A 19,501-nucleotide genomic window follows, 5' to 3' on the forward strand; every position below is an offset into this window, starting at 1 on the left:
CAGGACAGGTTCAACGTGACTCTCAGCCCTCACAGGACAGGTTCAACGTGGCTCTCAGCCCTCACAGGACAGGTTCAACGTGACTCTCAGCCCTCACAGGACAGGTTCAAAGTGGCCCTCAGCTCTCACAGGACAGGTTCAACGTGGCCCTCAGCCCTCATTCCATGAATTACACAAGGTAATCGATTACTCTTTCGCGTGTTGCTTGATTATTTCTACCTGTGATTGTTTTTTCTTTATCCGACAGAGTTCCTGTATGTGACATTGTATCGTGCAGCTGAATAATTCAAGGAGCTCTCTGAGTGGTCATCCTCCAGCTCCTGGGTCGATGGTGCTCTCTCAAGAGCACCTCGTACGTGGATAATATTAAAAAAACATGACCTCCCCTCTGGGCTGGTGCTGTGTAGTGCTGAGGACTCGAACCTGCAAACTCTGCATCAGAGTACACAGTACTTTATCCACAACGCCAGACTCCACATCGGCAAAGCAGAGTTTGCAGGTTCGAGTCCTACTGTGGACGTAGAGATAATGTTTGTATATATATGATACCAAGAAAAGTTCATTTAATATATGTGTTAGACGTGTACGAAAAAAAAGGGAAGGTACCCCACGTATGGGGTATGATCCTGTGTATAAAGGTAAGCAGGATACAGTGAAAGCTGTGTGTCTGTGGCCCACCTGGCATATATTTTTTTTAGATGATCTACTGAAAAGACAGGAAATATTAGAGGAATGAAAAGAGAATTTACGAAAATACGAGACTGCTTGACCCAAGTGTCCGTACTGAAGTACTTGTGTGTGTAACACCATGGTGGTGGGTAGGAGAGGACTTGTGTGTGTAACACCATGGTGGTGGGTAGGAGAGGACTTGTTTGCATATTTGGTCTTCGAAAATACGTCTGAGTGGAGAAGTGATACACTGAGTCCTGGTGACAGTGACTTCGTCTGCCTCACGTCTCTCGTCTGACGCCAGTATATAAGCGCCAATCTACCTGCCTGTGCGTCAGACTCTTCAAGACTACGGTGTGATCTTCACCAACTTCAAGACTGAGGGACTGATTACCTCATCTTCTGTGTATAGTTCTACTGTCTTCACAATTCGTCCTTTGTTGTACTGATAAAGCCACTGGATGGCGAAACGTCTACAATAAAGATACCCAGATGTTGTATTAGTGTTTAATTCTTTATCGTGTCAGTACTGTATACCATTCATGTACATTGAGTACTGGTGTATGAGAGACGTTCTAAATTACTTAGAACTGTAGATACAATATACGTAAGCGAGGTTCAGCTTAGGTAAACAATGGTTTGCTATACCTAAGTGGGCCGCAGAAAACCTGTTTGAAATCATGGTTGTCTGGCGTCATGGTTGTTTGATGTGCTGGTAGACGGGGATGTAATTCGACTTAGACTAGTTAGGATGGACCTACAAGGATATTGAAGTATTAACAGATGATTTGCCGTTCAAGGGACACAAGGGACACTGAGAACCTTCACAACAAGAGAAGTCACGCAGATCATTGGTCAAGCTTGTCTCTCGCGATCACGATATTCCGAACTGAGAGACTCTGGAGGGGGAGATATTACAGTTGTATGATGGTACACGGGTTGTTCCATGCTAGTGTAGATTTCGTAGACACTCTAACAGATAAACTCAGACACTAACAGACACTCTCACAGATACACTCAGACACTCTAACAGATACACTCAGACACTCTCACAGATACACTCAGGAAACACTACCAGAACTTAAGCACAATCAGACACTGATGGTCATATCTGGCACGTGAGCAGAGGGAAGCGAGAGTACAGAAACTGTGATAACCACACTCGGGCATATCCAGACCCCTAGTCTGACCTTCACTGGGATTGGATCTGCCTACCTCCCTCACCCTTCCTTCCCTCCCTTCCGTCACCCTCTCTCCCTCCCTCCTGGCTTCCCTTCCTTCCTCCTGACTTCCCTCCACCACTGATCAATACTAATGATTCTTTCGATTTTTACCAGCGTTGGGTCACTGGCGTCGACAGTCTCAGGGCTTTCTGTCCCTTCTGTCTGGTTTCTTCTCTTAGGTTATCTTAAGCTGGGTTAACTTAGGCTAAGTTAAGTTAGGTTAACTTAGGTTAGGCTAACTTAGGTTAGGTTAACTTAGGTTAGGTTAACTTAGGTTAGGCTAAGTTAGGTTAGGTTAACTTATGTTAGGCTAAATTAGGTTTACCTGGAGTTTACCTGGAGAGAGTTCCGGGGGTCAACGCCCCCGCGGCCCGGTCTGTGACCAGGCCTCCTGGTGGATCAGAGGCTGATCAACTAGGCTGTTACTGCTGGCTGCACGCAATCCAACGTACGAGCCGCAGCCCGGCTGGTCAGGTACCGACTTTAGGTGCTTGTCCAGTGCCTGCTTGATGACAGCCAGGGGTCTATTAGTAATCCCCCTTATGTATGCTGGGAGGCAGTTGAACAGTCTCGGGCCCCTGACACTTATTGTATGGTCTCTTAACGTGCTAGTGACACCCCTGCTTTTCATTGGGGGGATGGTGCATCGTCTGCCGAGTCTTGTGCTTTCGTAGTGAGTGAGTTTCGTGTGCAAGTTCGGTACTAGTCCCTCTAGGATTTTCCAGGTGTATATAATCGTGTATCTCTCCCGCCTGCGTTCCAGGGAATACAGGTTCAGGAACTTCAAGCGCTCCCAATAATTGAGGTGCTTTATCTCCGTGAAGGTTCTCTGTACATTTTCTAGGTCAGCAATTTCACCTGCTTTGAAAGGTGCTGTTTGTGTGCAGCAATATTCCAGCCTAGATAGAACAAGCGACCTGAAGAGTGTCATCATGGGCTTGGCATCCCTAGTTTTGAAGGTTCTCATTATCCCTCCTGTCATTTTTTCTAGAAGATGCAATTGATACAATGTTATAGACCTTGAAGGTGAGATCCTCCGACATGATCACTCCCAGGTCTTTGACGTTGGTTTCTCGCTCTATTTTGTGGCCGGAATTTGTTTTGTACTCTGATGAAGATTTAATTTCCTCGTGTTTACCATATCTGAGCAATTGAAATTTCTCATCGTTGAACTTCATATTGTTTTCTGCAGCCCACTGAAAGATTTGGTTGATGTCCGCCTGGAGCCTTGCAGTGTCTGCAATGGAACACACTGTCATGCAGATTCGGGTGTCATCTGCAAAGGAAGACACGGTGCTGTGGCTGACATCCTTGTCTATGTCGGATATGAGGATGAGGAACAAGATGGGAGCTAGTACTGTGCCTTGTGGAACAGAGCTTTTCACCGTAGCTGCCTCGGACTTTACTCTGTTGACGACTAATCTTTGTTAGGTTAACTTAGGTTAGGCTAAGTTAAGTTAAGTTAGGTTAACTTAGGTTAGGCTAAGTTAGGTTAGGTTAACTTAGGTTAGGCTAAGTTAGGTTAGGTTAACTTAGGTTAGGCTAAGTTAGGTTAGGTTAACTTAGGTTAGGCTAAGTTAGGTTAGGTTAACTTAGGTTAGGTTAGGTTAACTTACGTTGGATTAAATGGGTTATCATATCGTGTTTGTCTTATCATTTCTTAATACTGCAAACTGCAGTGTCACAGAGGGCCACAGAGGGCCAAAGGAGGCCACAGGGGCCACAGGGGCCACACAGGGGCCTACAGGGTGACACAAGTGGAAGTAATCTTTCCTTATTGATAAACACTTCATACTTCACACCGATGTTATGTACACAACTGTACTCATGTTATGTACACAACTGTACTCATGTTATGTACACAACTGTACTCATGTTATGTACACAACTGTACTCATGTTATGTACACAACTGTACTCATGTTATGTACACAACTGTACTTATGTTATGTACACAACTGTACTCATGTTATGTACACAACTGTACTCATGTTATGTACACAACTGTACTCATGTTATGTACACAACTGTACTTATGTTATGTACACAACTGTACTCATGTTATGTACACAACTGTACTCATGTTATGTACACAACTGTACTCATGTTATGTACACAACTGTACTCATGTTATGTACACAACTGTACTCATGTTATGTACACAACTGTACTCATGTTATGTACACAACTGTACTCATGTTATGTACACAACTGTACTCATGTTATGTACACAACTGTACTCATGTTATGTACACAACTGTACTCATGTTATGTACACAACTGTACTCATGTTATGTACACAACTGTACTCATGTTATGTACACAACTGTACTTATGTTATGTACACAACTGTACTCATGTTATGTACACAACTGTACTCATGTTATGTACACAACTGTACTCATGTTATGTACACAACTGTACTTATGTTATGTACACAACTGTACTCATGTTATGTACACAACTGTACTCATGTTATGTACACAACTGTACTCATGTTATGTACACAACTGTACTCATGTTATGTACACAACTGTACTCATGTTATGTACACAACTGTACTCATGTTATGTACACAACTGTACTCATGTTATGTACACAACTGTACTCATGTTATGTACACAACTGTACTCATGTTATGTACACAACTGTACTCATGTTATGTACACAACTGTACTCATGTTATGTACACAACTGTACTCATGTTATGTACACAACTGTACTCATGTCAACACCTGCTGTGGTACAAACAACTGTTGCAACAACAACAGTAGCAACAAAAGCAGCAGCAACAACAACAGAAGCAGCAATAGTACCACCATCAGCAGCAACAACAACAACAGAGGCTACAGCAACAGACGCAGCAGCAGCACAGAAGACGCAACAGCAGCACAACAGACGCAACAGCAGCACAACAGACGCAACAGCAGCACAACAGACGCAACAGCAGCACAACAGACGCAACAGCAGCACAACAGACGCAACAGCAGCACAACAGACGCAGCTTAATGACCCCAAAAGATCAATTATAACACTGTTTACCTTATCATTACTGTGTTGTGTAAGTTGTTGTCTAGTGACTGGTCCAGCCCTCAGACTAGTTACTGGTCCAGCCCTCAGACTAGTTACTGGTCCAGCCCTCAGACTAGTTACTGGTCCAGCCCTCAGACTAGTTACTGGTCCAGCCCTCAGACTAGTTACTGGTCCAGCCCTCAGACTAGTGACTGGTCCAGCCCTCAGACTAGTTACTGGTCCAGCCCTCAGACTAGTTACTGGTCCAGCCCTCAGACTAGTTACTGGTCCAGCCCTCAGACTAGTTACTGGTCCAGCCCTCAGACTAGTTACTGGTCCAGCCCTCAGACTAGTTACTGGTCCAGCCCTCAGACTAGTTACTGGTCCAGCCCTCAGACTAGTTACTGGTCCAGCCCTCAGACTAGTTACTGGTCCAGCCCTCAGACTAGTTACTGGTCCAGCCCTCAGACTAGTTACTGGTCCAGCCCTCAGACTAGTTACTGGTCCAGCCCTCAGACTAGTTACTGGTCCAGCCCTCAGACTAGTTACTGGTCCAGCCCTCAGACTAGTTACTGGTCCAGCCCTCAGACTGGTTACTGGTCCAGCCCTCAGACTAGTTACTGGTCCAGCCCTCAGACTAGTTACTGGTCCAGCCCTCAGACTAGTTACTGGTCCAGCCCTCAGACTAGTGACTGGTCCAGCCCTCAGACTAGTTACTGGTCCAGCCCTCAGACTAGTTACTGGTCCAGCCCTCAGACTAGTTACTGGTCCAGCCCTCAGACTAGTTACTGGTCCAGCCCTCAGACTAGTTACTGGTCCAGCCCTCAGACTAGTTACTGGTCCAGCCCTCAGAGTAGTTCAGACTAGTGTGGTCCAGCCCTCAGACTAGTTACTGGTCCAGCCATCAGACTAGTTACTGGTCCAGCCATCAGACTAGTTACTGGTCCAGCCCTCAGACTAGTTAGTGGTCCAGCCCTCAGACTAGTTACTGGTCCAGCCCTCAGACTAGTTACTGGTCCAGCCCTCAGACTAGTTACTGGTCCAGCCCTCAGACTAGTTACTGGTCCAGCCCTCAGACTAGTTACTGGTCCAGCCCTCAGACTAGTTACTGGTCCAGCCCTCAGACTAGTTACTGGTCCAGCCCTCAGACTAGTTACTGGTCCAGCCCTCAGACTAGTTACTGGTCCAGCCCTCAGACTAGTTACTGGTCCAGCCCTCAGACTAGTTACTGGTCCAGCCCTCAGACTAGTTACTGGTCCAGCCCTCAGACTAGTTACTGGTCCAGCCCTCAGACTAGTTACTGGTCCAGCCCTCAGACTAGTTACTGGTCCAGCCCTCAGACTAGTTACTGGTCCAGCCCTCAGACTAGTTACTGGTCCAGCCCTCAGACTAGTTACTGGTCCAGCCCTCAGACTAGTTACTGGTCCAGCCCTCAGACTAGTTACTGGTCCAGCCCTCAGACTAGTTACTGGTCCAGCCCTCAGACTAGTTACTGGTCCAGCCCTCAGACTAGTTACTGGTCCAGCCCTCAGACTAGTTACTGGTCCAGCCCTCAGACTAGTTACTGGTCCAGCCCTCAGACTAGTTACTGGTCCAGCCCTCAGACTAGTTACTGGTCCAGCCCTCAGACTAGTTACTGGTCCAGCCCTCAGACTAGTTACTGGTCCAGCCCTCAGACTAGTTACTGGTCCAGCCCTCAGACTAGTTACTGGTCCAGCCCTCAGACTAGTTACTGGTCCAGCCCTCAGACTGGTTACTGGTCCAGCCCTCAGACTAGTTACTGGTCCAGCCCTCAGACTAGTTACTGGTCCAGCCCTCAGACTAGTTACTGGTCCAGCCCTCAGACTAGTTACTGGTCCAGCCCTCAGACTAGTTACTGGTCCAGCCCTCAGACTAGTTACTGGTCCAGCCCTCAGACTAGTTACTGGTCCAGCCCTCAGACTAGTTACTGGTCCAGCCCTCAGACTAGTTACTGGTCCAGCCCTCAGACTAGTTACTGGTCCAGCCCTCAGACTAGTTACTGGTCCAGCCCTCAGACTAGTTACTGGTCCAGCCCTCAGACTAGTTACTGGTCCAGCCCTCAGACTAGTTACTGGTCCAGCCCTCAGACTAGTTACTGGTCCAGCCCTCAGACTAGTTACTGGTCCAGCCCTCAGACTAGTTACTGGTCCAGCCCTCAGACTAGTTACTGGTCCAGCCCTCAGACTAGTTACTGGTCCAGCCCTCAGACTAGTTACTGGTCCAGCCCTCAGACTAGTTACTGGTCCAGCCCTCAGACTAGTTACTGGTCCAGCCCTCAGACTAGTTACTGGTCCAGCCCTCAGACTAGTTACTGGTCCAGCCCTCAGACTAGTTACTGGTCCAGCCCTCAGACTAGTGACTGGTCCAGCCCTCAGACTAGTGACTGGTCCAGCCCTCAGACTAGTTACTGGTCCAGCCCTCAGACTAGTCCAGTAACTAGTTACTGGTCCAGCCCTCAGACTAGTTACTGGTCCAGCCCTCAGACTAGTTACTGGTCCAGCCCTCAGACTAGTTACTGGTCCAGCCCTCAGACTAGTTACTGGTCCAGCCCTCAGACTAGTTACTGGTCCAGCCCTCAGACTAGTTACTGGTCCAGACTAGTTACTGGTCTCAGACTAGTTACTGGTCCAGCCCTCAGACTAGTTACTGGTCCAGCCCTCAGACTAGTTACTGGTCCATCCCTCAGACTAGTTACTGGTCCAGCCCTCAGACTAGTTACTGGTCCAGTCCTCAGACTAGTTACTGGTCCAGCCCTCAGACTAGTTACTGGTCCAGCCCTCAGACTAGTTACTGGTCCAGCCCTCAGACTAGTTACTGGTCCAGCCCTCAGACTAGTTACTGGTCCAGCCCTCAGACTAGTTACTGGTCCAGCCCTCAGACTAGTTACTGGTCCAGCCCTCAGACTAGTTACTGGTCCAGCCCTCAGACTAGTTACTGGTCCAGCCCTCAGACTAGTTACTGGTCCAGCCCTCAGACTAGTTACTGGTCCAGCCCTCAGACTAGTTACTGGTCCAGCCCTCAGACTAGTTACTGGTCCAGCCCTCAGACTAGTTACTGGTCCAGCCCTCAGACTAGTTACTGGTCCAGCCCTCAGACTAGTTACTGGTCCAGCCCTCAGACTAGTTACTGGTCCAGCCCTCAGACTAGTTACTGGTCCAGCCCTCAGACTAGTTACTGGTCCAGCCCTCAGACTAGTTACTGGTCCAGCCCTCAGACTAGTGACTGGTCCAGCCCTCAGACTAGTTACTGGTCCAGCCCTCAGACTAGTTACTGGTCCAGCCCTCAGACTAGTTACTGGTCCAGCCCTCAGACTAGTTACTGGTCCAGCCCTCAGACTAGTTACTGGTCCAGCCCTCAGACTAGTTACTGGTCCAGCCCTCAGACTAGTGACTGGTCCAGCCCTCAGACTAGTGACTGGTCCAGCCCTCAGACTAGTGACTGGTCCAGCCCTCAGACTAGTGACTGGTCCAGCCCTCAGACTAGTGACTGGTCCAGCCCTCAGACTAGTGACTGGTCCAACCCTCAGAACAGTGACTGGTCCAGCCCTCAGACTAGTTACTGGTCCAGCCCTCAGACTAGTGACTGGTCCACCCCTCAGACTAATGACTAGTCCAGCCCTCAGACCAGTGACTGATCCAGCCCTCAGACCAGTGACTGGTCCAGTCCTCAGACCAGTGACTGGATCAGCCCCGAGAACAGTGACTGGTCCAGCCCTCAGACTAGTGGCTGGTCCAGCCCTCAGACCAGTGACTGGTCCAGCCCTCAGACCAGTGACTGGTACAGCCCTCAGACCAGTGACTGGTCCAGCTCTCAGACTAGTGACTGGTCCAGCCCTCAGACCAGTGACTGGTCCAGCCCTCAGACCAGTGACTGGTCCAGCCCTCAGACTAGTGACTGGTCCAGCCCTCAGACCAGTGACTGGTCCAGCCCTCAGACTAGTGACTGGTCCAGCCCTCAGGCCAGTGACTGGTCCAGCCCTCAGACTAGTGACTGGTCCAGCCCTCAGACTAGTGACTGGTCCAGCCCTCAGACTAATGACTGGTCCAGCCCTCAGACTAGTGACTGATCCAGCCCTCAGACCAGTGACTGGTCCAGCCCTCAGACTAGTGACTGGTCCAGCCCTCAGACTAGTGACTGGTCCAGCCCTCAGACTAGTGACTGGTCCAGCCCTCAGAATAGTGACTGGTCCAGCCCTCAGACTAATGACTAGTCCAGCCCTCAGACCAGTGACTGATCCAGCCCTCAGACCAGTGACTGGTCCAGCCCTCAGACCAGTGACTGGTCCAGCCCTCAGACTAGTGACTAGTCCAGCCCTCAGACCAGTGACTGGTCCAACCCTCAGACCAGTGACTGGTCCAGCCCTCAGACCAGTGACTGATCCAGCCCTCAGACCAGTGACTGGTCCAGTCCTCAGACTAGTTACTGGTCCAGCCCTCAGACCAGTGACTGATCCAGCCCTCAGACCAGTGACTGGTCCAGTCCTCAGACCAGTGACTGGATCAGCCCTGAGAACAGTGACTGGTCCAGCCCTCAGACTAGTGGCTGGTCCAGCCCTCAGACCAGTGACTGGTCCAGCCCTCAGACCAGTGACTGGTCCAGCCCTCAGACCAGTGACTGGTCCAGCTCTCAGACTAGTGACTGGTCTAGCCCTCAGACCAGTGACTGGTCCAGCCCTCAGACCAGTGACTGGTCCAGCCCTCAGACTAGTGACTGGTCCAGCCCTCAGACCAGTGACTGGTCCAGCCCTCAGACTAGTGACTGGTCCAGCCCTCAGACCAGTGACTGGTCCAGCCCTCAGACTAGTGACTGGTCCAGCCCTCAGACTAATGATTGGTCCAGCCCTCAGACCAGTGACTGGTCCAGCCCTCAGACCAGTGACTGGTCCAGCTCTCAGACCAGTGACTGGTCCAGCCCTCAGACCAGTGACTGGTCCAGCCCTCAGACCAGTGGCTGGTTGGGCAGCCCTCAGACCAGTGACTGGTCCAGTCCTCAGACCAGTGACTGGTCCAGCCCTCAGACCAGTGACTGGTCCAGCCCTCAGACCAGTGACTGGTCCAGCCCTCAGACCAGTGACTGGTCCAGCCCTCAGACCAGTGACTGGTCCAGCCCTCAGATCAGTGGCTGGTCCAGCCCTCAGACAAGTGACTGGTCCAGTCCTCAGACCAATGACTGGTCCAACCATTAGACATGCGACTTGTCCAGCCCTCAGACCAGTCACTGGTCCAGCCCTCAGACCAGAGACTGGTCCAGCCCTCAGACCAGTTACTGGGCAACACTCAGACCAGTCACTGGTTCAGCCCTCAGACCAGTCACTTGTCCAGCCCTCAGATCAGTCACTTGTCCAGCCCTCAGACCAGTCACTGGTCCAGCCCTCAGATCAGTCACTGATCAAGCCCTCAGACCAGTCACTGGTCCAGCCCTCAGATCAGTCACTGATCCAGCCCTCAGACCAGTCACTGGTCCAGCCCTCACACCAGTCACTGGTCCAGCCCTCAGACCAATGACTGGTCCAGCCCTTAGACGTGCGACTGGTCCAGCCCTCAGACCAGTCACTGGTCCAGCCCTCAGACCAGAGACTGGTCCAGCCCTCAGACCAGTCACTGGGCAACACTCAGACCAGTCACTGGTTCAGCCCTCAGACCAGTGACTGGTCCAGCCCTCAAACCAGTCGCTGGTCCAGCCCTCAGATCAGTCACTGATCCAACCCTCAGACAAGTCACTGGTCCAGCCCTCACACCAGTGACTGGTCCAGCCCTCAGACTAGTGACTGGTCCAGCCCTCACACCAGTCACTGGTCCAGTTCTCAGACCAGTCACTGGTCCAGCCCTCAGACCAGTCACTGGTCCAGCCCTCAGACCAGTCACTGGTCCAGCACTCAGACCAGTCACTGGTCCAGCCCTCAGGGCAGTCAATGGTCCAGCCCTCAGGCCAGTCACTGGTCCAGCCCTCAGACCAGTCACTGGTCCAGCCCTCAGACCAGTCACTGGGCAACACTCAGACCAGTCACAGGTCCAGCCGTCAGACCAGTCACTGGTCCAGCACTCAGACCATTCACTGGTCCAGCTCTCAGACCAGTCACTGGTCCAGCCCTCAGGCCAGTCACTGGTCCAGCCCTCAGACCAGTGACAGGTCCAGCCCTCAGACCAGTCACTGGTTCAGAACTCAGACCATTCACTGGTCCAACCCTCAGACCAGTCACTGGTCCAGCACTCAGACCAGTCACTGGTCCAGCACTCAGACCAGTCACTGGTCCAACACTCAGACCAGTCACTGGTCCAGCCCTCAGACCAGTCACTGGTCCAACACTCAGACCAGTCACTGGTCCAGCACTCAGACTAGTCACTGGTCCAGCACTCAGACCAGTCACTGGTCCAGCACTCAGCCCAGTCACTGGTCCAGCACTCAGACCAGTCACTGGTCCAGCACTCAGACCAGTCACTGGTCCAGCACTCAGACCAGTCACTGGTCCAGCCCTCAGACCAGTCACTGGTCCAACACTCAGACCAGTCACTGGTCCAGCCCTCAGACCAGTCACTGGTCCAACACTCAGACCAGTCACTGGTCCAGCACTCAGACCAGTCACTGGTCCAGCCCTCAGACCAGTCACTGGTCCAACACTCAGACCAGTCACTGGTCCAGCCCTCAGACCAGTCACTGGTCCAACACTCAGACCAGTCACTGGTCCAACACTCAGACCAGTCACTGGTCCAACACTCAGACCAGTCACTGGTCCAACACTCAGACCAGTCACTGGTCCAGCCCTCAGACCAGTCACTGGTCCAGCACTCAGACCAGTCACTGGTCCAACACTCAGACCAGTCACTGGTCCAGCCCTCAGACCAGTCACTGGTCCAACACTCAGACCAGTCACTGGTCCAACACTCAGACCAGTCACTGGTCCAACACTCAGACCAGTCACTGGTCCAGCCCTCAGACCAGTCACTGGTCCAACACTCAGACCAGTCACTGGTCCAGCCCTCAGACCAGTCACTGGTCCAACACTCAGACCAGTCACTGGTCCAACACTCAGACCAGTCACTCCAACACTCAGACCAGTCACTGGTCCAACACTCAGACCAGTCACTGGTCCAGCCCTCAGACCAGTCACTGGTCCAACACTCAGACCAGTCACTGGTCCAGCCCTCAGACCAGTCACTGGTCCAACACTCAGACCAGTCACTGGTCCAACACTCAGACCAGTCACTGGTCCAACACTCAGACCAGTCACTGGTCCAACACTCAGACCAGTCACTGGTCCAGCCCTCAGACCAGTCACTGGTCCAACACTCAGACCAGTCACTGGTCCAACACTCAGACCAGTCACTGGTCCAACACTCAGACCAGTCACTGGTCCAACACTCAGACCAGTCAGTGGTCCAACACTCAGACCAGTCACTGGTCCAGCCCTCAGACCAGTCACTGGTCCAACACTCAGACCAGTCACTGGTCCAACAATGGTTCCCAATCACTAAAAATTACGTAATCGAGCCGAGGGGAAATTATTTTTCCCCTCTCGTCCAATTTCAAATATTTACAAACATTTTGAGTCTATAAAAATTGAAGAAATTGCTTTTGATAATCCTCTTTGTAGAGTTATATATAAGATGGTTATCCTGCTGACCCACCAGGCTGTGTTGACTTGCCTTAACCACCGTTCGTGAGCCAACGAAACTACCACCACTTCCGTGATTCCATGACCTGCAGTCAGGGTTGTTTAGTGGTGGTTTGAGACACTGGTGACTGCTGGTGTGCTGGGGCATTCTGACCTCTCAGGAAGAGGTTAGAATGCCACTCTTCTGACCTCTCAGGAAGAGGTTAGAATGCCACCCCTCTGACCTCTCAGGAAGAGGTTGAATGCCGTCTCTCTGACCTCTCAGGGAGAGGCTAGAATGCCCCCCCTCTGACATCTCAGGGAGAGGTTAGAATGCCACCCCTCTGACCTCTCAGGGAGAGGTTAGAATGCCACCCCTCTGACCTCTCAGGGAGAGGTTAGAATGCCACCCCTCTGACCTCTCAGGAAGAGGTTAGAATGCCACCCCTTTGGCATCTCAGGGAGAGGTTAAAATGCCATCCCTCTGACCTCTCAGGGAGAGGTTAGAATGCCAATTCTCTGACCTCTCAGGAAGAGGTTAGAATGCCACCCCTTTGACCTCTCAGGAAGAGGTTCGAATGCCACCCCTCTGACCTCTCAGGAAGAGGTTAGAATGCCACCCCTCTGACCTCTCAGGAAGAGGTTAGAATGCCACCCCTCTGACCTCTCAGGAAGAGGTTAGAATGCCACCCCTCTGACCTCTCAGGGAGAGGTTAGAATGCCACCCCTCTGACCTCTCAGGGAGAGGTTAAAATGCCATCCCTCTGACCTCTCAGGGAGAGGTTAGAATGCCACCCCTCTGACCTCTCAGGGAGAGGTTAGAATGCCACCCCTCTGACCTCTCAGGGAGAGGTTAGAATGCCACCCCTCTGACCTCTCAGGGAGAGGTTAGAATGCCATCCCTCTGACCTCTCAGGGAGAGTTCAGAGGTGTGATAATGTGAGTAAAGACTCCAACTAGGTGGACTCTCTCAGGCCGACAGCTGGTTAACCTGGTGTTGATTCGTATTGAGCATTGTATATATTGTGCATATAGCCCTCCCCTTGCCTAACAGGGGCCCCAGTTTCCCCTGTTAGGCAGGTCAAACTCACACCCACCTACACCCACTCATGTACCTGTTTAGTCTCCACGTCTGATTGTAAATAGGTTACGTGAAGCCTTAATGTCCCTCGTGTAGTGGATTTAGATTTTGCCATCAAATTGGCTAGTTTACTGTGCATCCCATATCCATCCTGTAGACGGTAGCGCAAGAGCATATGGATACACAAAGGGCCTAGGAACTAGGCTCCAAAAGGGGTTAACAGGTGTACATCGGGATTTATATCTGCAGTTCACTTATCTTTACAAGCAAATTTAGGAAATTTGCCTAATATATCTGGTATGTCATTTTCAGTGATAAGATATCTTGACATATCACATAGGATATTACACTATCTCTATATAGGTGGTAAACTCCCACTAATCACACTGGTCTTCCAGGAGTGGTTCAGTAGCGGTGGTAGTGACCCAGAATCATCTTCCCCGTATCGTGTCTTCAGCGAGGCCGGGACACAAGCCCAGGGCTCTACTGTCCTTCATCAGGTGGGAGCAGAGACACAGGGACCTCAGGATGCTCCTGGCGCAGGCCATGCATGCTAACAGACACTTCTCAGAAGGCTACATTCTCAACGCTATAGAAGCCGACGCATCTGAGGAGATGGGAGGTTAGTGGGACTGCTCTCTGCTTAATAATAATAATAATAATAATAATAATAATAATAATAATAATAATAATAATAATAATAATAATAATAATCTTTATTTCTACAAAGTATATGATACAACTTATACAGACCATAGCTGACATTAATGACATACTACTATATAGAAAGTCCCGTGTTATGCAGAGCATTTTGGGCAGATTAGGTCAATTTTGTCCCAGGATGCGATCCACATCAGTCCACTAACACCCAGGTACCTATTTTACTGCTAAGTGAACATGTACAGCAGGTGTCTTTATGAAACACGTCCTAATATTTCCACCCGTACCGGGGATCGAACCACGGACCTCAGTGTGTGAGTCGAGTGCGCTACCAACCCAGCCATGGGACACAATACCGTGATTAGAAGAATACACAAATAACCCGGACACAGGAAAGAGGAGCTTACGACGATGTTTTGGTCCGACTTGGACCATTCACAAAGTCACTTGTAAATGCTCGAAGTCGGGACAAAAGTCGTCATTAGCTTCTCTCTCTCTTATGTGCGGGTTATCTGTGTATTCTCTCTGCTTGTGGTAATGTGAGATTACATGTGTGTGTGTGTGTGTGTGTATGTGTATTGACGGAGTTTTTGTACAGATATATATATATATATATGTGTGTACACTGCCTCCTGGGGTGTATACACCATCCCAATAGTGTTGTAGAGGTCTGAGCTGTGTTCAGACCTCTACAACACTATTGTCGTCAAAGACTTGTTAAGTTATACCATGAATTAAGGAAAGATCCTGGACTTCACCTTACGAAATTAAACAGATGTGATAGTAACTATGGACAAGGTAGATTATAGTGGAAAAATAAACATGATATTACAGGACTGGGGAACTTAGGTGACTCTCAAGTCTTCGCAACAGAGTTTCCGTTGTTGTGGGAGTCTGTGACTGATCAAGTCTTCCCCACAGAACCTCTGCTGTGGTTCCCTGTGGCCCACCTCACCAAGGACATCCAGCTGGGGCTGCAACAGAAGGAGGGTGGTCGTAGACAAGACAGGAAGGACCTGGGTGCCAACTTCACCTTGCTTCAAGGTATACCTCAGTGTCTCACACTTGTGTACTCTACTTGCCACAACAGCGTCAAACATTCCACACTCCTGGCTCTTGTTAACCTGACCCACACGGGTTTAGAATTTTGAAAAAAATAATAAGAAGAATAAGAATAATTTATGATAATAATAATATTGATGATGATGCTAATAATAATAATAATAATAATAATAATAATAATAATAATAATAATAATAATAATACAAATACTAATATATATATATATATATATATATATATATATATATATATATATATATATATATATATATATATATATATATATATATATACATGTTGTAGGAGTGAGGAAGAGCCAGTTGTGAGTGTGGGGGAAGTTCGTGAGGCAGTAGGTAAAATGAAAGGGGGTAAGGCAGCCGGGATTGATGGGATAAAGATAGAAATGTTAAAAGCAGGTGGGGATATAGTTTTGGAGTGGTTGGTGCAATTATTTAATAAATGTATGGAAGAGGGTAAGGTACCTAGGGATTGGCAGAGAGCATGCATAGTTCCTTTGTATAAAGGCAAAGGGGATAAAAGAGAGTGCAAAAATTATAGGGGGATAAGTCTGTTGAGTGTACCTGGTAAAGTGTATGGTAGAGTTATAATTGAAAGAATTAAGAGTAAGACGGAGAATAGGATAGCAGATGAACAAGGAGGCTTTAGGAAAAGTAGGGGGTGTGTGGACCAGGTGTTTACAGTGAAACATATAAGTGAACAGTATTTAGATAAGGCTAAAGAGGTCTTTGTGGCATTTATGGATTTGGAAAAGGCGTATGACAGGGTGGATAGGGGGGCAATGTGGCAGATGTTGCAAGTGTATGGTGTAGGAGGTAGGTTACTGAAAGCAGTGAAGAGTTTTTACGAGGATAGTGAGGCTCAAGTTAGAGTATGTAGGAAAGAGGGAAATTTTTTCCCAGTAAAAGTAGGCCTTAGACAAGGATGTGTGATGTCACCGTGGTTGTTTAATATATTTATAGATGGGGTTGTAAGAGAAGTAAATGCGAGGGTCTTGGCAAGAGGCGTGGAGTTAAAAGATAAAGAATCACACACAAAGTGGGAGTTGTCACAGCTGCTCTTTGCTGATGACACTGTGCTCTTGGGAGATTCTGAAGAGAAGCTGCAGAGATTGGTGGATGAATTTGGTAGGGTGTGCAAAAGAAGAATACAGGAAAGAGTAAGGTTATGAGGATAACAAAAAGATTAGGTGATGAAAGATTGAATATCAGATTGGAGGGAGAGAGTATGGAGGAGGTGAACGTATTCAGATATTTGGGAGTGGACGTGTCAGCGGATGGGTCTATGAAAGATGAGGTGAATCATAGAATTGATGAGGGAAAAAGAGTGAGTGGTGCACTTAGGAGTCTGTGGAGACAAAGAACTTTGTCCTTGGAGGCAAAGAGGGGAATGTATGAGAGTATAGCTTTACCAACGCTCTTATATGGGTGTGAAGCGTGGGTGATGAATGTTGCAGCGAGGAGAAGGCTGGAGGCAGTGGAGATGTCATGTCTGAGGGCAATGTGTGGTGTGAATATAATGCAGAGAATTCGTAGTTTGGAAGTTAGGAGGAGGTGCGGGATTACCAAAACTGTTGTCCAGAGGGCTGAGGAAGGGTTGTTGAGGTGGTTCGGACATGTAGAGAGAATGGAGCGAAACAGAATGACTTCAAGAGTGTATCAGTCTGTAGTGGAAGGAAGGCGGGGTAGGGGTCGGCCTAGGAAGGGTTGGAGGGAGGGGGTAAAGGAGGTTTTGTGTGCGAGGGGCTTGGACTTCCAGCAGGCATGCGTGAGCGTGTTTGATAGGAGTGAATGGAGACAAATGGTTTTTAATACTTGACGTGCTGTTGGAGTGTGAGCAAAGTAACATTTATGAAGGGATTCAGGGAAACCGGCAGGCCGGACTTGAGTCCTGGAGATGGGAAGTACAGTGCCTGCACTCTGAAGGAGGGGTGTTAATGTTGCAGTTTAAAAACTGTAGTGTAAAGCACCCTTCTGGCAAGACAGTGATGGAGTGAATGATGGTGAAAGTTTTTCTTTTTCGGGCCACCCTGCCTTGGTGGGAATCGGCCAGTGTGATAATAATATATATATATATATATATATATATATATATATATATATATATATATATATATATATATATATATATATATATATATATATATATATATATATATATATATATATATATATATATATATATATATATATATATATATATATATATATATATATATATATATATATATATATATATATATATATATATATATATATATATATATATATATATATATATATATATATATATATATATATATATATATACGTATTAGTTTATCTCAGTTTTGTAAATTCAGATCAAAATTACTGTACCTTTGGCTTCAATATTTTTTTACACAGGTACAGAAATGTAAATATAACGTAACAACCTGTACATTTAAAATTTTATACACTGATTATTCCATGATTTACAGATCTAAAAAATTGGATTTACACCTGTCTGACAGTTTACTTTTGCTTTCCTCAGATGTTTACTACGAGCACTCGAAGCTGACCTTGTTGTTAGAGAGTGGAGTGGGAGGTCGTGGGTCACCCCAGCGTGGTCCTGTGAGTGCGTCTTGGAGGGTGAGACACTTGCTGGTACTGGCTTACCAGGCTCTGGAAGACTCCACTGACCCTCAACTTCTGGATGACTGGGTCAGATGGTCAGGAGCCTGGGAGGCCTACACCAGGCTCCAGGAGAAGAGGCTTCCTGTGGCTACCATCACGCTGTGAGTCACTCTTTGAGTGTTACCATCACACTGTGACACTGTGTACCACCATCACACTGTGACACTGTGTACCACCATCACACTGTGACACTGTGTACCACCATCACACTGTGACACTGTGTACCACCATCACACTGTGACACTGTCTGTGTACCACCATCACACTGTGACACTGTCTGTGTACCACCATCACACTGTGACACTGTATGTGTACCACCATCATACTGTGACACTGTCTGTGTACCACCATCACACTGTGACACTGTCTGTGTACCACCATCACACTGTGACACTGTGTACCACCATCACACTGTGACACTGTGTACCACCATCACACTGTGACACTGTGTACCACCATCACACTGTGACACTGTGTACCACCATCACACTGTGACACTGTCTGTGTACCACCATCACACTGTGACACTGTCTGTGTACCACCATCACACTGTGACACTGTCTGTGTACCACCATCACACTGTGACACTGTGTACCACCATCACACTGTGACACTGTCTGTGTACCACCATCACACTGTGACACTGTGTACCACCATCACACTGTGACACTGTCTGTGTACCACCATCACACTGTGACACTGTGTACCACCATCACACTGTGACACTGTGTACCACCATCACACTGTGACACTGTCTGTGTACCACCATCACACTGTGACACTGTGTACCATCATCACACTGTGACACTGTCTGTGTACCACCATCACACTGTGACACTGTCTGTGTACCACCATCACACTGTGACACTGTGTACCACCATCACACTGTGACACTGTCTGTGTACCACCATCACACTGTGACACTGTCTGTGTACCACCATCACACTGTGACACTGTCTGTGTACCACCATCACACTGTGACACTGTGTACCACCATCACACTGTGACACTGTGTACCACCATCACACTGTGACACTGTCTGTGTACCACCATCACACTGTGACACTGTCTGTGTACCACCATCACACTGTGACACTGTCTGTGTACCACCATCACACTGTGACACTGTGTACCACCATCACACTGTGACACTGTGTACCACCATCACACTGTGACACTGTCTGTGTACCACCATCACACTGTGACACTGTCTGTGTACCACCATCACACTGTGACACTGTGTACCACCATCACACTGTGACACTGTCTGTGTACCACCATCACACTGTGACACTGTCTGTGTACCACCATCACACTGTGACACTGTCTGTGTACCACCATCACACTGTGACACTGTCTGTGTACCACCATCACACTGTGACACTGTGTACCACCATCACAATGTGACACTGTCTGTGTACCACCATCACACTGTGACACTGTCTGTGTACCACCATCACAATGTGACACTGTCTGTGTACCACCATCACACTGTGACACTGTCTGTGTAC

General features: G+C 48.5%; 1 protein-coding gene across 1 annotated transcript in view; it reads left to right on the plus strand.

Moving 5' to 3' along the window:
* Positions 1-19,501, plus strand: part of LOC138853955 (uncharacterized) — a 53,302-nt gene that overhangs the window by 22,694 nt on the left and 11,107 nt on the right. The window contains exons 2-4 of the mRNA XM_070094001.1: positions 13,995-14,218; positions 15,178-15,300; positions 17,848-18,091. Of these exons, the coding sequence (XP_069950102.1) occupies positions 13,995-14,218; positions 15,178-15,300; positions 17,848-18,091 (591 nt within the window). The remainder of the gene's footprint in view (positions 1-13,994; positions 14,219-15,177; positions 15,301-17,847; positions 18,092-19,501) is intronic.

This window comes from Cherax quadricarinatus, chromosome 44 (genome assembly GCF_038502225.1).
Source record: "Cherax quadricarinatus isolate ZL_2023a chromosome 44, ASM3850222v1, whole genome shotgun sequence".
Classification (NCBI taxonomy): Eukaryota; Metazoa; Arthropoda; class Malacostraca; order Decapoda; family Parastacidae; genus Cherax; species Cherax quadricarinatus.